This window comes from Pseudorca crassidens, chromosome 9, assembly GCF_039906515.1.
Source record: "Pseudorca crassidens isolate mPseCra1 chromosome 9, mPseCra1.hap1, whole genome shotgun sequence".
NCBI classification, from domain to species: domain Eukaryota; kingdom Metazoa; phylum Chordata; class Mammalia; order Artiodactyla; family Delphinidae; genus Pseudorca; species Pseudorca crassidens.
The window spans coordinates 90,900,212-90,918,011 of NC_090304.1; the positions used below are offsets into that span (position 1 = coordinate 90,900,212).

The following is a 17,800-nucleotide window of genomic DNA, read 5'->3' on the forward strand; positions in this document are numbered from 1 at the left end:
CGTCCTAGCAGTGGCGTCTGTTGCCCCTGGAGGAGCCTTTGCATTCGGGCCACTGATGAGCGTAGCTTGGGAAGTGAGCTAAGGAGGTCAAGGTGCCCTGATCGGCGACACTGGGACCCACAGACAGTGTGTCATCCAGGGCAAGACCGAGTCCCCACCAGAATGGCACGGGTATTCGGGGAAGTAAAGAGGCAGACCCTGAGGCTCGTGTGGGGAGAGGATCTGTGTGGTCTAGAAGGCCCTGTCACACTCCAACCGACACACCTACCCACCCACCCTTGCTTCTCCTGCCCTTGAGGGACTGGGAAGACGCAGAGCTCCCAAGCACTGAATGACTGCTGGGTCTTCCAAGTTCGAGGCCAGGTCCTTCAGCTTACAGGTTTCTTCAGTGTGAGGCCAAAATGCAGGGGCACCAGCTGGGGCTGGGGTCTGAGTCTGCTCTGGTGTGTCCTTAAGCCAGATTCTCACTCTTGGGACTGAGTCAGACAGAGGTTTTTATAGAGGCTCCTGTGGCTGCCCCCAGATAAGCGGAGGTGCTGCCCCCAAGAGCAGCAAGGGGACCCCCCCCAGGAGCCCCGAATCTGTCAGAAAATAAAAGGACAGCCCCGCCCACCCAGCTCCCCTGCAGCCCGGCAGCCCACTCTGGCCTCTCACCAGACTCCCATGGAAAGCTGCCTCAGTAACAAAGAGCATTTTCTTACCCTGCCCTGGCAAGCCATAGAGGCCTCACCAGGAAAGGCAGAGCACAGAGGGGTGGGGGTGAGGACAGGCAAGCGCAGGTGGTTTGCAGAGGGCCCCCTGGGATCAGTACCAGGGAGCCCAACATACATGATTTATACCAAGCTGGGCTGCTGCAGCCATGCAGCATGAGGAAAAGCCTGCACCTGCTGCACTTGCACCAGCCCAGGTAAAGCTGGAGCCCCTGGCCTCAGATTAGGGCCGGAAGGGCTCCTTCCGCTGATTCAGTGGCTCTCTACTTTGGCTGCAGGTTAGAACCACTTGGGTGCTTTTAAAAGTCACCACATTCATAGCACTTAAATCAGGATTTCTGGGGACACGGCCCAGGCATCAGTGATTTTTAGAGACTCCAGGTGATCCTGACGTGCAGCTGAGTTTGGAGACCAGTGCTCTAACTGGAGCCCCCTTTGAGGAACTGGCCAGAGGGTGCGTTACTGCAGACCGTGGTCTCAGTGCTGTTTTCCTGATTCTCCGCAGGAAGGGTCCTGTAGAAGCAAAGCCGGAGTGCCAGGAGACAGAAACGAAGCCAGCGCCAGCCGAAGTCAAGACGGTCCCCAACGATGCCACACAAACAAAGGAGAACGAGAGCAAAGCATGATGGGTGACGAGACACCAGCAAAGATCAAAATTAAAAGTGACACAACAGCTTCACCAGAGCATCTCCAATATCTCATACACACACACACACACACACACACACACACACACACACATCTCATTCCTCTAGTGTCTTTTGCCTTTAAAAAAAAAACTAAGCAGATCAACGTGGGATCTCCTTTTTGTAGCTTTATAGAAAGGGTTCCTTTGCTGCGCACTCACTTGTAAGAAAATGAGACAAAAAGGTGAAACCCACAGCCAAACTAGGACTCTCCGTTCCCTGAAACCATTTAAAAATCAAACAAAAGGACCCCAAATTAAGAATCTAGGAAGCTCAGAAAAATAAAATCTCTAGGTTCAGGAAGACCGCACTTGGTGTTGCCCAACTGGCACAGACCAGGTTCAGAGAAATACTTCCAGACACTAAGACTAACCGAATGAACAAAGTCCAAGTTTATTTTTATACTTTCAGTCGAGTTTGAACTCTGTAAAACCTCATAAATAAGTTATAATTTCTGTTCACTTTGTATTTGTCCAGTATGCAAAGTGTGTCACCCTTTCTAGCTGAATTCAATTCCCACATAGACTCTTGTTTTGTAGGAAGAATGCCAAATTGCAGCTTCTGGGGGTAGATCTCAATTTGCAGTATTCGGATTTCTTTTCCTTTCCTTTTCTTTTTCCTTCTTTTTTTTTTACCTTTCTGCCAACTTTGCTTTCCAGTGTTTACAAGTTGACAAATGTTTGACTTCAGTTGTGTTTCAATGTCTGTGTAAAAGAGCTGCCTTTTTTTTAAGTTACAAGTACTGCCCAGGGGTGTAGGATCGTCACAGGACAGCTTCACGAAATCTGATTGTTTACAGTGGCTCTTCCCCCCTTTCTGATTTGAAATTTTTGCCTGTGTGCGACTCAGGTGAAAATTCATCTCGTTCTGGAATGGTTTTGCTTTCGGGTTTTCAGTTCTTTTTTGTTTCCTAGGGGGTTAGACCACTTCTGATTAGCTACCACCTGCCTGTTATCTGTGAAAAGGATCTGCTCCCCAGGCATCCCTGTCCTTCCTTTTGAAGGACTCTTAGGCTTTGTTGAATGAAGCAGAGAAGATTGTATAGTTGGGGCTGGTCTTGGTGAACACACATTTTTACCCCAAACATCCCCTTTTTTGTAGAAAGCCAAATAAAATATATACGTACAATTTCCTTTCGAGCCCAGAATCTAGATTTGAGCGGAAGAGCATGTGTGCTTCAGGGAATTAGTGTCTTTTTTTGGAAGTCTGTTGAAGTAAAATAACATCGGCCTTCTGTTCACTTGGGCAGCGTTTGTAGAAACAAAAGAGAGAAAAAAAAAAACCCAACCTGCTGTCTGGAGTCATAACACAACTTTCCTGGATTGGAAACCAAGTGGGGGAAAGAAAAATACAGAAACTTTAAGGGGGATGGGAGGGGGGAGAAGGGAAAAGCCAGCCCTTTGTATAGAAATTTTGCTTTTTTTCCTCATTCTACTTTAGAACTGCAAAAGCTTGTGCACTGTGGATGCGTGAACATTTTAGTGTGAAACGTGTTTTTGTCATAGTATTGAAATAAAACTTCAACATAGTTTGGTTGTGGAAGGTATAGCAGATAGTTCAGAAAAAAATATTCAGGAAACAAAAATAAATCTTAAAAGGAATTGAAGCCTTTAAACAAAGAAAATGAAGTCAAAGCGATTGTGATGATGAAGAAGATGCTAAGTCAGCAGAAATCAGCACCCTGCAGGGACCTTTCGCAAGGTACAAAACAGCAAGAGGTTAGGGTAGCAAGACTTCCCCTGAGTCTGTTCTGTGGGCCACACTCCCCAGTGTTCTGACACTTCTGCAGACTAATCAGTGGCGCTATGCTAGATAATCATATCAAACTGTGAAAAATAATGGTCTTGTCATTTGCTCAGTGTGGGGTTATTTTGCATTTTCTCAGCTCCTGAGGATGGAAATGGAGGATCCCAGTCTACACAGCTCTGGCCCTTTGACATTAGGGCTTGCACAAATCTATGGTTCGAATGCACAGGCCCTCAGGAACAAGTCAGGTGAAGACAGTTGTTAGAGCACACAGAGCACACAGACCACACAGCAGATGGGAGCTCCTGGGCGTCTGAGACAGATGGGGAGGACCCAGCGGGGAGTGGTAGGCTCTTCCGGTTCCCCAGGTTGTCAGTGGAATCAGTTCCTCATCTTGTGATGTTAATGGCTTTGACTACCTAGGCCAAGCCCACACTATACCTCGTCAAGACTGTGCATCTCACTCCAAGTGGTTGTGGTCAAATAAACTGATTTTGGGTTCCGGTGGTTAGGAAGAGAAGGAGGTATGGTCAACCCTCAGATAACCTGGCCCAGGGCAGCTGACTCTCCTGCCCCCTCCCTAAACCCTGGCTCTGCCATTGGCTGGAACCCAAAACTCTGCCAACCTTTCGTTTTGCCTCTCTCCCATCATACAGAGATTTGTCTCTGCAGGCGTGAGCTTTCTTTTCTTTAAAAAAAAAAAAAAGAAACAGAGCAATGCTTTCTTTAAAATCAAAGAGGGAGTCACTTAATTTTCAAGACGTTCTATCTTTTACGTTAAAGGATAAAAGCTTATAGTTTTCCTTTTTTTAATTTTTTGAAGGAGAGATCACTCTACCGGTTTCCAGCGGCTATGTGTCTATATGTGTATGTACCATACATATGTATTCACATAAATACCGGCGTGGCCAGATTCTGCTGGAGGGGCACTCAGGTGCCGTGCACGGGGCCTCGGAACCCTGAAGGGCCGTAGTATATATAGTGCAGCTTTGAAGCGGAACGCTATTTTCACACTTTTCTATGGAGCCTTCCGTCCCAGGTTTTCACTGTAGGCTGTCTGTCTGGATGGTGGTTCTCAGATCTCCATTAACATCTCTACCCAGCATTCCCGACTTCGGGGGCCTTCTCTCTTGTTACAAACTTTTTACCAAGTGAAACATCGATACCACCTTTGTTTCCATTCTCACTGGTGTAAATACTGAGTACTAACTGAGAATTTTGACTTTGCATTCTGTCAGAATACTTGTGTTCAATAAAAATTGAAAGAAAAAAAAAGCTCTTGTGGTCCAACTGGGATTTATTTCAGATCCGTGGAAGTCTGTCATGTGAATCAAATGTGGAAATGCCTCTGGTATTTTTTTTTTTTTACCTCATTTAAACCCAGGGTCTTGAGTTCATGTTGCCTGAATGATAGTTTTTAGTCTTTTCTCTCAGGTTGTTAGAGGAGTCCTCGTCGAGAAGGGCCAGACATCAGATTCAGAAAGACTGCATTCAAATCCTGGTTCTGCCACTTCCCTGTTGACCTTGGAAGAGTTACCTAATCTCCTCCAGACTCAGTTTCCTCTTTTGACAAACAGGAAATACCAAGCTGTTAGAGTTGGGGTGCTGGGTAATGAACGAAGCAGCATATGGGAAAGACTTGGCACATAGTAGGTGCTCAACGAATGGGAGTAGAGCTGTCGCCTCCCTGGTGTATGATAACATCAAACCCACCTGGAATAACAGTGCACACCTGAGCTCCAAGGTGCCAACGCCGAGGTAGATGCATGAGGCTATTCTAGAATACGTGATGCCTCTCCTTATTCCTTTGTCATCCCATTCAGCTCGTGGAGCCTTAATTCAACCCCTGGGATTTACTGAAACCTCTGAGCTAGACAGAGAGTGAAGAAAACTTTGCCTCAGCTCAGAATTCTCTTGCATACGCTGCTGTCTGGCTGTGTTGGGAAGCAGCAGCCAGTAGAGTTGGGATCATCTATTAGACTATGGAATCAGGAGTTCCTGGGGAAGAGGCCAGGACGAGGGTGAGGCAAGCAAGGAGCCCAGGGAGCAAAATGTAACTCCTTCTCAGGGCCGACCCTGCACCTGCACGAATCTGAGTGACACCATCTTGCGGGTCTATGGCCCTCACGCTGGTTTCAGCCTGGGGCAGTGGAGCCCTCTCCTGGGGTGGCATCTGCAGCCACTCCCAGAGTTTGTCCCTCCCCTGGCCCTAGGGCCTGTGTAAATGGCACAGAACGACCTGCAGCTACGTGACTTCCTGTGCCACGGATTTCCAGCTGCATGTGGGGTGAGGGGCTGTAAGAGCACATTGCTTTTCAGGATGTGGGTAACCCTCTCCATTGATCCATGAGGGCTTGCTTCCAGAGCCTTCCTCCTTCAGGCTAGTCTCCTCTCTGATCCACTAAGCATTTCTTGAGTGTCTCAAGGTGCTCCAAGAGACAGCAGTGAACAAAACACTCTCCGGTGGAATGTGTGTTCCGTGTGGGGCTGAGGATTCTAGACAGGAACCTAGTACATTGTGGAGTCATTGGGCTGTCCACCCGCATTCCAGTTCTCCCTGCTCCTTCCCAGCACCTGACAGGATTACACTTCTCTCTTCACTTCCAGTAGATGTGGCCACGTGGCTTGCTTCCCACAATGATACAGGAGCAGGGGAGTGCATGTCCCTTCCAGGTGGAGCCTTTGAAAGCCAGTGGGTCTCTCCCCTGCCACAGCAGCCAGCAGCAGTGCACGTGGTAGAAGGGCCATCACCTGGGCCCAGAGTGAGGGGTGTGAACAGAGGACCCATGATGGGCGTGGCGTGTGCATGTGGGATCAACCCAGTGAACGTTTTAACAACCAGCTCTCCAAAGAAGGAGGGGAGGGGTGGGTATATAAGTACGGGGTGTGTGTGTGGTGTGTGTGTATGTTTATTAGAAACTTTGCTGATATAAGGAATGCAATTTACAAATAGTAAAACAAACTACTCTATGCTGAAATGCCATGTACCCAATCAATACAGATGCTTTGGTTCATTTTTGCTGAAGTCTTGTATCCATAATCAACCCACGGCTGCAACTGATGGATGAGCGTACTTCCAACGTGAATGTTGCCTGATGTATTCACTTATGTTAATAAGCAAGACGAAAGTGACGCGATGAAGACCTATGGGTCAGAACTTCACTCATTTATCAGTGGTGAGCAACCTCTTTGCCGAATCAGGTGTAAGTGTTTGAATACTGCTTCAGTTTCTGCTATTCACGGTGTAATGGCTGCAGACGTGACACACTTTGAAGTTTAATCTGCATCATAAGTATTTGCCCCATCACTTTTTTAAGTCTAGACAAACACACACAGAGAGAACAAAAACAATCAAACCCTGATTTGTAGCCTTACTGATTTCAGGGGTGTGTAAATATTCCCAATATGGCTGATTTCTGCATGTCATCACTGCGTGAGGAGTTAGGTAGAAGTGCACAATAGCACATACTATATATTAGTATTTCCACAATACAAATAAAAAAGACATAGATAACCTCAAGCACAGGGGTCATCATAATATGGAGTAATAATAATAAACTTCATATACATTAATAATAATAGTAAAATGTTGTAAAACAATGGAGATCTGATGTGTTTTGAGTAGGTACTGCCCTCATTTTTAATGTTTGTTAATTGGAAGTGTATGTAATTTAACTTTTAATAATGACCGTGCTTAACACTGACTTAAATTTCCTGAAAATTTAACAATTGGCTCTTCTGATCCAGTACAAGCTGACTTCAGCATACCACTGGATAACCCTTTATGTTATAAGCCACTTCACCTTGGGATCTGTTACCATAACGTTATTTAGCCTATCACGGCTAAATCAGGGAGTGGTCAGTCCTATGGACAACAATAAGTCCAGGTGAGGGGGGAGGTCAGAGTAGTCTTCTCTGAAATGATGACATGGGGCAGTGACCTGAAAGAAGTGAGCTACTGAACTGTGCAAGTATCTGAACGAAGATATCTCAGGCAGCGAGAACAGCAAGTGCAAAGGTCCTGAGGTAAGGACTTGCCTGGTGTGTTTGATAAAGAGCAAGGAGGGCAGTGTGGCCGGAGCAGAGAGCAAGGGATGGTGTAGGACAGAGGCTGAAGAGGTAGGAGATAAGTCAGTAGTATCCACAGCTAGACCACATAGGGTCTGTAGACTATGGTTAGAATTTTGGCTTTTTCTTCAACTAAGATGGAAAGCCAAAGGAAAATTTTTAGCAGAAGACTGACATGACTTTTAAGTTTTAAAATTGTCACTCTGGCTGCTGGGTAGAGAATAGACCACAGCAGGGGAAGAGAGGAAGTAAGGGTACCAGTTAGGAGGCAATGATGTAGATGAGACAAGATGGAGTGTGTGGGGCAAGCTGGATCCAGTGGAAGTGGCCAGTGGCCAGATTCTGGCTCTGCTGAAGGTCAAACTGTCAAAAATGGATAATAGATTGGATGTGGATTTGAGAGTGGCATCAAGGATGACTTCCAGATCTGGGGGCCGAAACCATTGAAAAGGTGGGTTTGCCATTTACTCTCTAAAAGGAGTAAAGAAGAAGCAGAGTTTGGGGATGCAGACTCTGGTTCTGGACACTTTAAGTCCGAGATCCACGCGCACACCCTAGTGGAGATTTTGGATAGACTGAAGCTCGAGTGTCTGGAGACACAGGTAGGAGCTGTCAGCACAGAGCTTGGGTTTAAAACCCTGGCACTTGGTGAGGTCACCCAGGAACGCATATAGATGAAGAGGAGGAGAGAACCAAGCATGGAACCTGGAAAAGAAAATTCACAGGCAGCTCTATGTCAGGGAAGAAACTGAATGACTCTTTATCTGGCACTTAGAACGACGGCATTTACACAGGGGGTCGGCGGAGGAACAAGCTCGCACCGACGAGGTGAAAGACCATCTGATTCCATCTGATTCCAGGCTGTCCCTGCCGTGTGCAGTCTCCGGACTGTGCCTCTCACATGTCGAAGCCTTGCCGTTTGCTCAGGATCTTCCTCTCCCCTGGAGCTCCTCCGTCGCCCTGGCTGACTTCCGTGCTTTATGCAGACAGCCCTTCCAACACGCAGCTTGACCTCCTCGTCTCCGTTCCCTGGTCCAGCACGTCAACCACTCGTTCCCAAAATTCCAACACTCCTTCGCCTCGATGTTCTCACTTTGCGTCTCTCTTGAAAAACTCCAGACCCGGAAAATCATCTGGCTGCCGGCTCTTTGCTCACCCCCGGACAGCTGGCCGCCTTTGGAGAGAAACCAGGTAATCAGTCACAATAGTACCAATAGGTAAGTCCCTCTCAACTAGACTCTGACACTAGCACTGCTGGACAATCTTACGGATACTTCTCAGCAACTCGTTGATAGGTTACAAAATGTCTTCACGTTCCCCAAACCAACCCCTCCCTCAGCCACGCCTTCCATCTCAGCTTATGGTCTTGCTTCCTTCTCCTAAAGGAAAAGTACAGTTGGCAGGAAGGAGAAACCTCAAGCACCCACACAAAACCTACAACCCCCCGTCCCCTTCCCCTCCCCCCCACCATCTCTTGGCTCCCGTATGAGGAAGCAGCATTTCCCCTTCCTAAAGGCTATCTCCATCCCTGGGTGCTGGCCCTTCCCTCCGCCTTTCGTGGGGTCTTTCTTCATCCATTCGAGATCCATTCCACAAACGTCACTGAGCACTGGCCCCAAGGCCATGACTGTGGTAGATGCTGGGGAAACAATGACCCCCGTTTCACGGAGCTTACACCTAAATAAATATATGAGTCCAGGCTGAGTGTGGTAAGAAATACGCAGTGAGGAAAGGATGCCAGCAGGTCACGAAGGAGGAAGGCTGTTTGATATGGATATCCTCAGGTCTCTGAGGACCTGGCATGAAGCAGAGACCTCAAAACGTGAAGCAGCACGTGTTCCATGTACTCAGAGTCTTTCTCGGCTGGCAGGCTTGCGTCTTGGGTCAGACTCTCGAAAGAATATGAAATGAATTTTTTTTTCCAACGTTGAACTCAATTTCTCCTTCAATGTGCCATGCCATGGGGTGGTAGAGATATAATCTCCATCAAACTAAGACCTCAGCCCTCTCAGTGTTGCTGACACGACCCCTAATCATGTTAATCTCCAAGCCCATCACAGTGATTTTCCCTTCATGCTCCATGTGCCAGAGTTAGTGGAAAAAAATTGTATTTCCTTAATTATGCCAGGCTGTTTCTCACTTACGGGTCCTGGCATGTCCAAGCGTTTCTTACTTTCTCTGGAATCCCCTCCAGCACCCGCAATGCCCACTAATCCTTTACTTTGACTTCATCCTCAGGTCTCGGCTTAAATATCTCCTGATCAGGTAAGTCTCTCCTGACACCTGATCCAGGTTGCATACTCCCCTGTTCGATGTTCTCTCCAGGGCCAGTATACAGCTGGCACTCGCAAGCACAGTTGTATCAGGTTGTTAAAATATTGAAATGCTTCTTCGCTATTGTAAGCAGCTGCTGTCACCCAGCCCCTCACACAGGATCTTTCAGATGCCCCCAAGATCTCACAGCCCAAGGGGTTGCACCTGACCCTGAAGAGGGTCTTCAGGGTTCTATTCTCGTGCTTTAGCTGGTGTCCATAGCTAACATAACCCCACACTTTTTTAAATCTCTAAGTTAATGCTTCTCTTTCCCTCTGGTTCTAAACTTCTCCAGGGCAGGTTCTGTGTATCTTATTCGCTACTTTTACTTGGCACCTCATAAAGCACCTGCCACAAAGGAGGAGGTTGGTACTGGTCTGCTTCACGAATCATGGAGTGAATGAATGCATGAATGAAGCGAACATATCTATATGGACACGAGCCATGGTTCCCTGCCCATGTTCATGTGTATGTGTGTATGTGAGTGTGTGTGTGTGTGTGTGTAAGTGCAGACAGGGTCTGTACCTGGCCAGGGAAGATGCCTTTGAACTTGAACCACACAGCAGTGCCACTCAGTCTTGAAGAAGTCCACCCTAGGGACCAGGGAAGTGTCTGGTCAAAGGGCTCACATGTGGCTGGAAAGGGTCTGCTCTGCCTGTCCCAGTCCCTGATCACCTTCCTCCAGGCTGGTAACCAAGTCCAGCCAGTGAGCAGCCCCTCCACGATGGAGCCAGGCTGGGAAGACTCGGGTTAGGGGATCATGAAAGGCAAGAACATCGCAGCTGGGTTGACCCCATCCTGTTATTCAAACCCACGGTAATCTGACGGCAGGACTGACCAAGCTAGCCCAGGAACCTCCTTCTGTGGAGTTTCCTCTAAGGGGAGAATCTCTGGAATGGGAGGCTGGTAAGAGCAAACAGAAGGCGAGAGAACAGGCTGGTGTGGTCTGTGAAGGCCTCCCGGTCCCCAGGTCCGGGTGTCGGTGTGTTGGCCTTCCGGGGACAGCACTGTGCAGTTGCATCTTCCTGAGCAGGTGAGCCCAGGTGCTTGGCTGTCAAGCCTAGCCCAGAACAAGGAAAGCCACAGGGTCTGTCTGCTTAGAGCACTTCTTGTCACGATGGCCATCAGCAGCCTGCTGGAAATGCGACAGTGAACATGAGGAAGAAGCTTTGACGAGCTCTTGGGCTGAGAGGGGGTGAAATTTCTCAGGGGTCCAGACTTTGGAGCCCAGGAATCCAGCCCACAGGTCCTGCCATACTCTGTGTCTTCATGCTGAAGGAGGAAAGAAAGCGGGTCTGTAGAGACAAGGAGAGGGTCTCCCCTGGGGAGCCACCCCCGCCCCACCCCGCCCAGGCTGGGAGGTCAGTGGCGGCACTCGTCCGCAGCCACGCTTGGCCGAGCTCCTCCATCATCCCCTTGGCCAGCCTTCTGGGTCTCCTGAGACACCGTATAAACTGCACATTACTGGATCCCAGATCCTGAGGCTGCAGGTCTGGGGTGGCGGGATTCCATTTTAGCTGGCCCTGAGACCGCAGGTGGAGAAAGGCTGGAAGGCGGGTGTCTGGGGATCATCTCGCTTCAACATCCCCACCGTGGGCGCCTGGCCTGAGGGCCCAGCCCGTCCCGCTAAGGGCAGCGAGGAGCTTCTTCAGGAGGCTCTGCGGTATCGCAGGGACAGACAGGAAGGGCTGCAGACACAGTCGGGTGTCTGGAGTCAGCAAGACACTGCCCGCGGCTCAGCACACTTCACACATGCTGGAAGGCAGGGTTAGCATCCCAGCAAGCCAGCCGTTTGAGACAAGGAGCAACCAACATGATGTCGTGTCCGAGGAATAGATGTGAACTCCTGCACACTCCCTGAAATCCAACTGCTGAAGCATGTGCTGACAGGATGGGGCTTAGCAGCAGAGCCTGTGTTTTGAGAAAGAAAGAAAAAGACAATGGATTTTTAATTGGCTATAAAGTCAGTATGAGAGGTGATGCAGTGTAGACATTCAACAATACTTGTGATATTGACACTGACTCTTGTATTTATTTTTGCTTCACACTTCTCGAATACTATGTCAGCTGCTGTTCTAATTAACTTAAATATTTACTCTGTTAGTCTTTATAATAATTCTATGAAGTAGATATTATTGTTATAAACCCATTTTACAAATGGAGAAACTGAGGCACAGAGAGGTTTCCTAACTTGCCCAAAGTCACACAGCCAGTAAAAGGCAGAGTCAGAATCTGAACCCAGTCATAAGGTACCCATAGCGAGGAACACGTGAGCCAACACTCCACCCTGGCCTGGGCAGACCACACTTGTGGTACAGCTTTCATACCACAAGATCTCTCATCACATCCGAGAAGAAGCACAGGCCAGTGGGGTGTGTCTAGGGCAGAACCACTGGAGGGGGAAAGAACGCAAATCCACGTCTGAGGAGGCGCATGCGGAGGAGGTGTATGTGTTTCACTTGAGGAAGAAAACCTGGGAGCAAGTGGGAGGGCGTGGGACTGAATACAGGAGACTTCAAGTGGCTGCCTTCACACATCTGAAGGCTTATCAATTAAAAAAGAGAATGGGGGCTTCCCTGGTGGCGCAGTGGTTGAGAGCCCACTTGCCGATGCAGGGGACGTGGGTTCGTGCCCCGGTCCGGGAAGATCCCACATGTCACGGAGCGGCTGGGCCCGTGAACCACGGTCGCTGAGCCTGCGCGTCCGGAGCCTGTGCTCCGCAACGGGAGAGGCCACAACAGTGAGAGGCCCGCGTACCACAAAAAAAAAGAGAATGGGTCCTGGGCCTATATCCAGAGAAAACTCTACTTTGAAAAGATACATGCACCCCAATGTTCACGGCAGCACTATTTACAATAGCCAGGACATGGTAGCAACCTATATGCCCATCAATAGATGAATGGATAAAGAAGATGTGGTATATATATATATATATTTATATTTATAAAATGGAATATTACTAAGCCATAAAAAAGAATGGAATAATGCCATTTGTAACAAAATGGATGGATCTAGAGATTTTCATACTGAGTGAAGTAAGTCAGAGAAAGACAAATATCATATGATATTCCTTATATGTGGAATCCAAAAAAGTGATACAAATGAACTTATTTACAAAACAGAAATAGGCTCAGAGATATAGAAAACAAACTTATGGTTACCAAAGGGGATATCGGCCGTGGGGAGAGATAAATTAGGAGTTTGGGATTAACATATGCATACCATTATATACAAAATAGGTAAACTAGTACCTACTGTATAGCATAGGGAACTGTACTCAATATCTTGTAATAAACTGTAATGGAAAAGAATCTGAAAAAGAATATACGTGTGTGTGTGTACGTGTGTGTGTGTATAACTGAATCACTTTGCTATACACTTGAAACTAACACCACATTGGAAATTAGCTATACTTGAATTAAAATTTTTTTAATTAAATTTTTTAAAAAACCTAACAAGTGAAAGAAAGGGGGGTGGAGTGGGCGTCACATGTGATACTCCTGTGGGCTCAAGCAGAACCAGCATTATAGGGAACCTGGCTTTACAAACCAGAGGAACACTACTGTCTCAGAGTAGCCCTAGAAGAGGACAGTCAGGTCCTTAATAGAGGCTGGGCAGCCACTCCTCAGACACAAGGAGAGGAGATTGAGGCATCAGAGGCACAGATGATTCTGTTCAAATTCTCTATTCCTTTGATATCAGCGACTCTGCACTCCTGCCGCCACTGAATGTGGAGGAAGCAAACTGTCAACGTGATCGCAGCCATTGTTCGAATTCACCTTTGGGGATAGACAGTTAAGTTCCAGACGGAGCAGAGGGGCTGGAGCCAGGAGGAGCCAGGGCTCTCAGGAGGGTTGAGACTTTCCAAGATAAGTTTCACGTGGCATTTTACCAGGACTTGTCTCCACCCCAAAGATGCTCCAAGCTCGACCACACTCCAAGAAAAAAGACTGTGGCATTTTCATTTACTCATTTGTTCAGTATTTATTAAGGTCGGATATTTATTGAGCACCTACTATGTGTCAGGCACTGAGCTGGGTACTGGAGGTACCGATAATGTCCCTGACCTGATGGCAAAGAGCCTGGCACAGTGGAAAGATCATGGACTCCAGAGATCAACATACCTTACATTGGACTGGAGGCTCTGGTATGTCCATGCTGTGTGAGCATGGGCAAAGCACTTAACCTCTCTGAGTATGTTTTGCTTATATCTGTAAAATGAGAATTCCTACCTCATAGAAGTATTTGCAATTTAAAAGAGGCCTTGCATGTGATAAATCAGTGTTAGCACTTACATTAGTCTGGGTTCTTAGCTACAAGCAACTAAAGCTGATTCTGGTGGATTAATCTCAAACAGGATTTTACAAAAGGAGACTGAATGACTCACACCATTGTGGGAGGCCTGGAGAACAGGGCTTTAGACCAAGCTTCCAAAAGCAACGCCCGTGACGAAACTGCAGAGCTGGCCTGATGAGAAATCTGCCACTACCCACTCTCCCCTAAGCAATGCCACATCCAGGTCAGGCACCTGGCCTTCAGCTGCTACCAACTGCCCCTCACCTCCAAGAGAAAGCCAACGCCTCTGTACTCTCTGCAAGAAAAATGGCAGAACTTCTCTCCTCATGCTGTTCTCATCTCCAGACTGGGTCTCACGTCCGTGAGTCTGGTCACAGGGCTCTGGGTCTCACCTACGACCAGCTGGTAGCCACAAAGAAGCCTGGGGGATGAGTTCTCAGGCTTCAACTTTTGAGCGGGTTAGGACTCAGAAGGCTAGACCTTCCTCCAGTAGAGCAAGGATGCTCGACAAGTGCTTGGCAACCTGAACATGACAAATGTCCACTGGAGTCCCTTACCCAGGCTATTCACCAAATACACACCCAGCCTCTTTTTCTTTTCTTTTTTTTTTTTTTTTGCGGTACGCGGTCCTCTCACTGTTGTGGCCTCTCCCGCTGCGGAGCACAGGCTCCGGACGCGCAGGCTCAGCGGCCATGGCTCACGGGCCCAGCCGCTCCGCGGCATGTGGGATCTTCCCGGACTGGGGCACGAACCTGTGTCCCCTGCATCGGCAGGCGGACTCTCAACCACTGCGCCACCAGGGAAGCCCCACACCCAGCCTCTTGCCAGTCCTGGGAACTCCTGGTGGAGATGCCCCCAACTCCCAAAGCTTCCCTGCACTCACACTGCAACCCTGACACACCAAGGAACCATGGAGATCCTCTGTGGGCATCGCATCTATGTACACGTAGCCCCCATCTCCAGCACAAGGGAGAGTCTCAAGCAGGAGGTTTGAGAAGGGCTGGGGACCCTGAGGTTCCCGGGAATGCCCAGATGAGCAGGCTAGTCAAACTGGGAAGGTGCTGGGAACAGGAGCAGTATGGGCTAAGGCTGCCACCAAGTGGCCATCCTGAGAACCACAGGAGGACCAGCCTTCCTTCCAACCCTGCTGCCCAGACAGAAAACCCCACCTCCATTGGGGCATGGGAAAGGAGCCCTTCTCCTCCCCTCCGCTCCTGAACTGTCTAAACCCACGAACTCCGAAGGAGATAATGACATCCAACATCGGTTTGGTACCCTGAAGTGTACAACATGCTTTCACGCAGCAATAATAATTACATGACAATATTATTGTTGTAGTAGCCATCATAACTGAGGGCTTACTACATGTCATAAACTTTAAAATATCAACTCTTGATCCTCACAACAAATCTGTAGTGAACAAATGTATCTGCCCAGCTGGCTTTCATTTTCCTTCCTTCTCTCAACGGCACCTTTTTGGGGATGGGGGCCGGAGTCAGAGGGAGGATTCCCCTCCTGCTCTCAGAACTTTCATTGAAACTACTGGCAAAAAGAAACTCTATTCTCACTGAACCCATGAGAAAAGGTGCCACCTGAGGAGAAAGCTTGCCCGAGATGGAAACAAAAGCACAAGAAGCACAGCGAATCTCAGTGACATGTGAGCACCCTGGATCCAGCCGTACCTGAAAGAGTCCTGGACTTTTCCATTCCACGAACCAATATATTCCCCTTTACTTAAGTCTAAGTAAACATTTTTTTTTTTACTCTAAACCAAAAGAATTCTATTAATTCCTATTTAATAAAAGAAATCAGCATGTGGAAGTAGGGTGTTGTAACAGATCCCAAAATAAGGAATTGTCAAAGGCAAGGTAACGAGGGACATTTATTCAACTCCATGTGCTACTCTGTTCTAGGTCCTGGATATCAAGTAGGCACCGGGACAGATAAGATCCATGCTCTCCTGAGCCAACTTTCTAGTGGGGAACTCCACAATAAACAAATTAGACAACAGCAGCTGGCCATACATGCCACCCAGAGAATTATAATGGGGTGATGTGACAGAGTAGGACCAGGTGAGAACTTTAGATTGGATGGTCAGAGGATGTCGTGATGGAAATGCTTTCTGTCCACTTGGTTACTGTTTCGCAGAACTCCCTTCTATATATAGTTCCAATTAGAGTTGGCCAAAAGAAGAACTTGTATGAGATTTGAAGGCAGAAGTGATGCAGTGCTCATTGCTTTATTGAGGACTTTTTGCCATCAGCTGCAGGGATGGACAAATGCAGAGAGGCTGGGCGAGTTCATCACGTCTTTTTTCTCCTCCACTCAAGTCCAGCTGACCGTCGGTGTCCTTCTGACCAACCACAGCCTCAAGCCCATTGCCTGACACTTGGCTGTAGAATACACAAAGGTAATAGCCTCCCATTGGCCTCTCTATGAACACCTCCTTCACAGACCCACAGACGTGGTGGCTTGTATTAGAGAGGTGGTAGCAGTAATGGAAAATGAACGGGTTTAACATCTGCTCCGGAGGTGGACTTGCTAGGACTTTCTGGCGGAGAGAAAGAGAGGAATCGGGATGACTCCTAGGCTTTTGCCTTAAGCAAGAGGGTGGATGTTTGGGGCCGTTTTCTGAGATAGGAGGGAGTATATCTAAGGAAATAAGAGTTCTATTTTGGACATTGTGGTACACTGAAAAAAAAAACAGCCATGATATTTTATTTGATTGAAAAAAAGGGCCACAAAAAAATGACTGCAGATTCTCCCAATCATAATCACAAACTTACACAGAAGTTACAAAGAACTTTCTCTTTACTGTAGCATTTGAAGATAAGTTTGTGACCCGTGCCCCACTATCCGCATATATTTTACTATTTCCTACAATCAAGGACTTTCCCTCCCTTACCTTGCCACAATCAAAACAGAAATCAAGAAACGAATATTTATACAATACTACTATTTAATCTGCAGTCTTTATTCAAATTTCCCCAGTTGTTTCAATAATGATCTTTATGGCAAAAAAATAATAATAATTTTGGTGTGTCTACCATTCACTCCAGAAACACACATCTCATTTAGTTTCCTGCTTCTCTAGTCTCCTTCAATCCAGTATATTCAACCTTTATTGTTTGCCATGATCTTGACATTTTTAAAAATATAAATTTATTGATTGATTGATGGCTGCGTTGGGACCTCGTTGCTGTACGCGGGTTTTCTCTAGTTGCGGCAAGCGGGGGCTACTCATTGTGGTGGCTTCTCTTGTTGCAGAGCATGGGCTCTAGGCACACGGGCTTCAGTAGTTTCCCCATGCAGGCTCAGTAGTTGTGGCTTGCGGGCTTTAGAATGCAAGCTCAGCAGCTGTGGTGCACGGGCTTAATTGCTCTGTGGCATGTGGGATCTTCCCGGACCAGGGCTCGAACCCGTGTCCCCTGCATTGGCAGGTGGATTCTTAACCACTGCACCACCAGGGAAGTCTGATCTTGACATTTTTGAAGAGTACAGTCCATTTCTCTTGCAGAATGTCTCCTGATTTTGGTTTGTCTGAAATTTTCTCACAATTAAATTCAGGCAGTCCCTCTGACAGGAACATCACAGAGGAGGTAATTGGTTTTCTCATTGTACACTATAAGGTGACACACTATTTCCATTCTCCTGTATCTGATGGTATCCACTTTGATCACTGGATTAAGAGGGTGTCTGCCAGCATTCTCCACTGCAAAGTTCCTCTTCTCCCCTTTGTAATTGATAAGCATCTGCTCATCCTTGTGGTAAATATCATTAATTGAGGGCTTAATATGTGGAGAGGTACTTTAAACATTTGTAAATATCCCATGCCCCATCAAACTTTCTATAGGTTTATCCTTTATCTGTATCCATGTAGACTAATGGTTTTCTTTTTTTTTCAGCAAATTGTTGCTCTCATTATTTATTCTGATGCTCCCTTGTCTGGGAGTGCATTCAAGCTAGCTTCTCTATCAGTTT

The 17,800-nt window shown here is 47.4% G+C and overlaps 1 protein-coding gene across 14 annotated transcripts in view; it reads left to right on the forward strand.

Moving 5' to 3' along the window:
* Window positions 1–3,852, forward strand: part of NCAM1 (neural cell adhesion molecule 1) — a 318,547-nt gene extending 314,695 nt beyond the window's left edge. For all 14 annotated transcript variants that reach the window (XM_067751037.1, XM_067751044.1, XM_067751038.1 and 11 more), the window contains one exon: window positions 1,216–3,852. In XM_067751037.1, coding sequence (XP_067607138.1) covers window positions 1,216–1,336 — 121 coding nt within the window. In that variant the 3' untranslated portion in view covers window positions 1,337–3,852. The remainder of the gene's footprint in view (window positions 1–1,215) is intronic.
* Window positions 3,853–17,800: the final 13,948 nt, after the last annotated feature.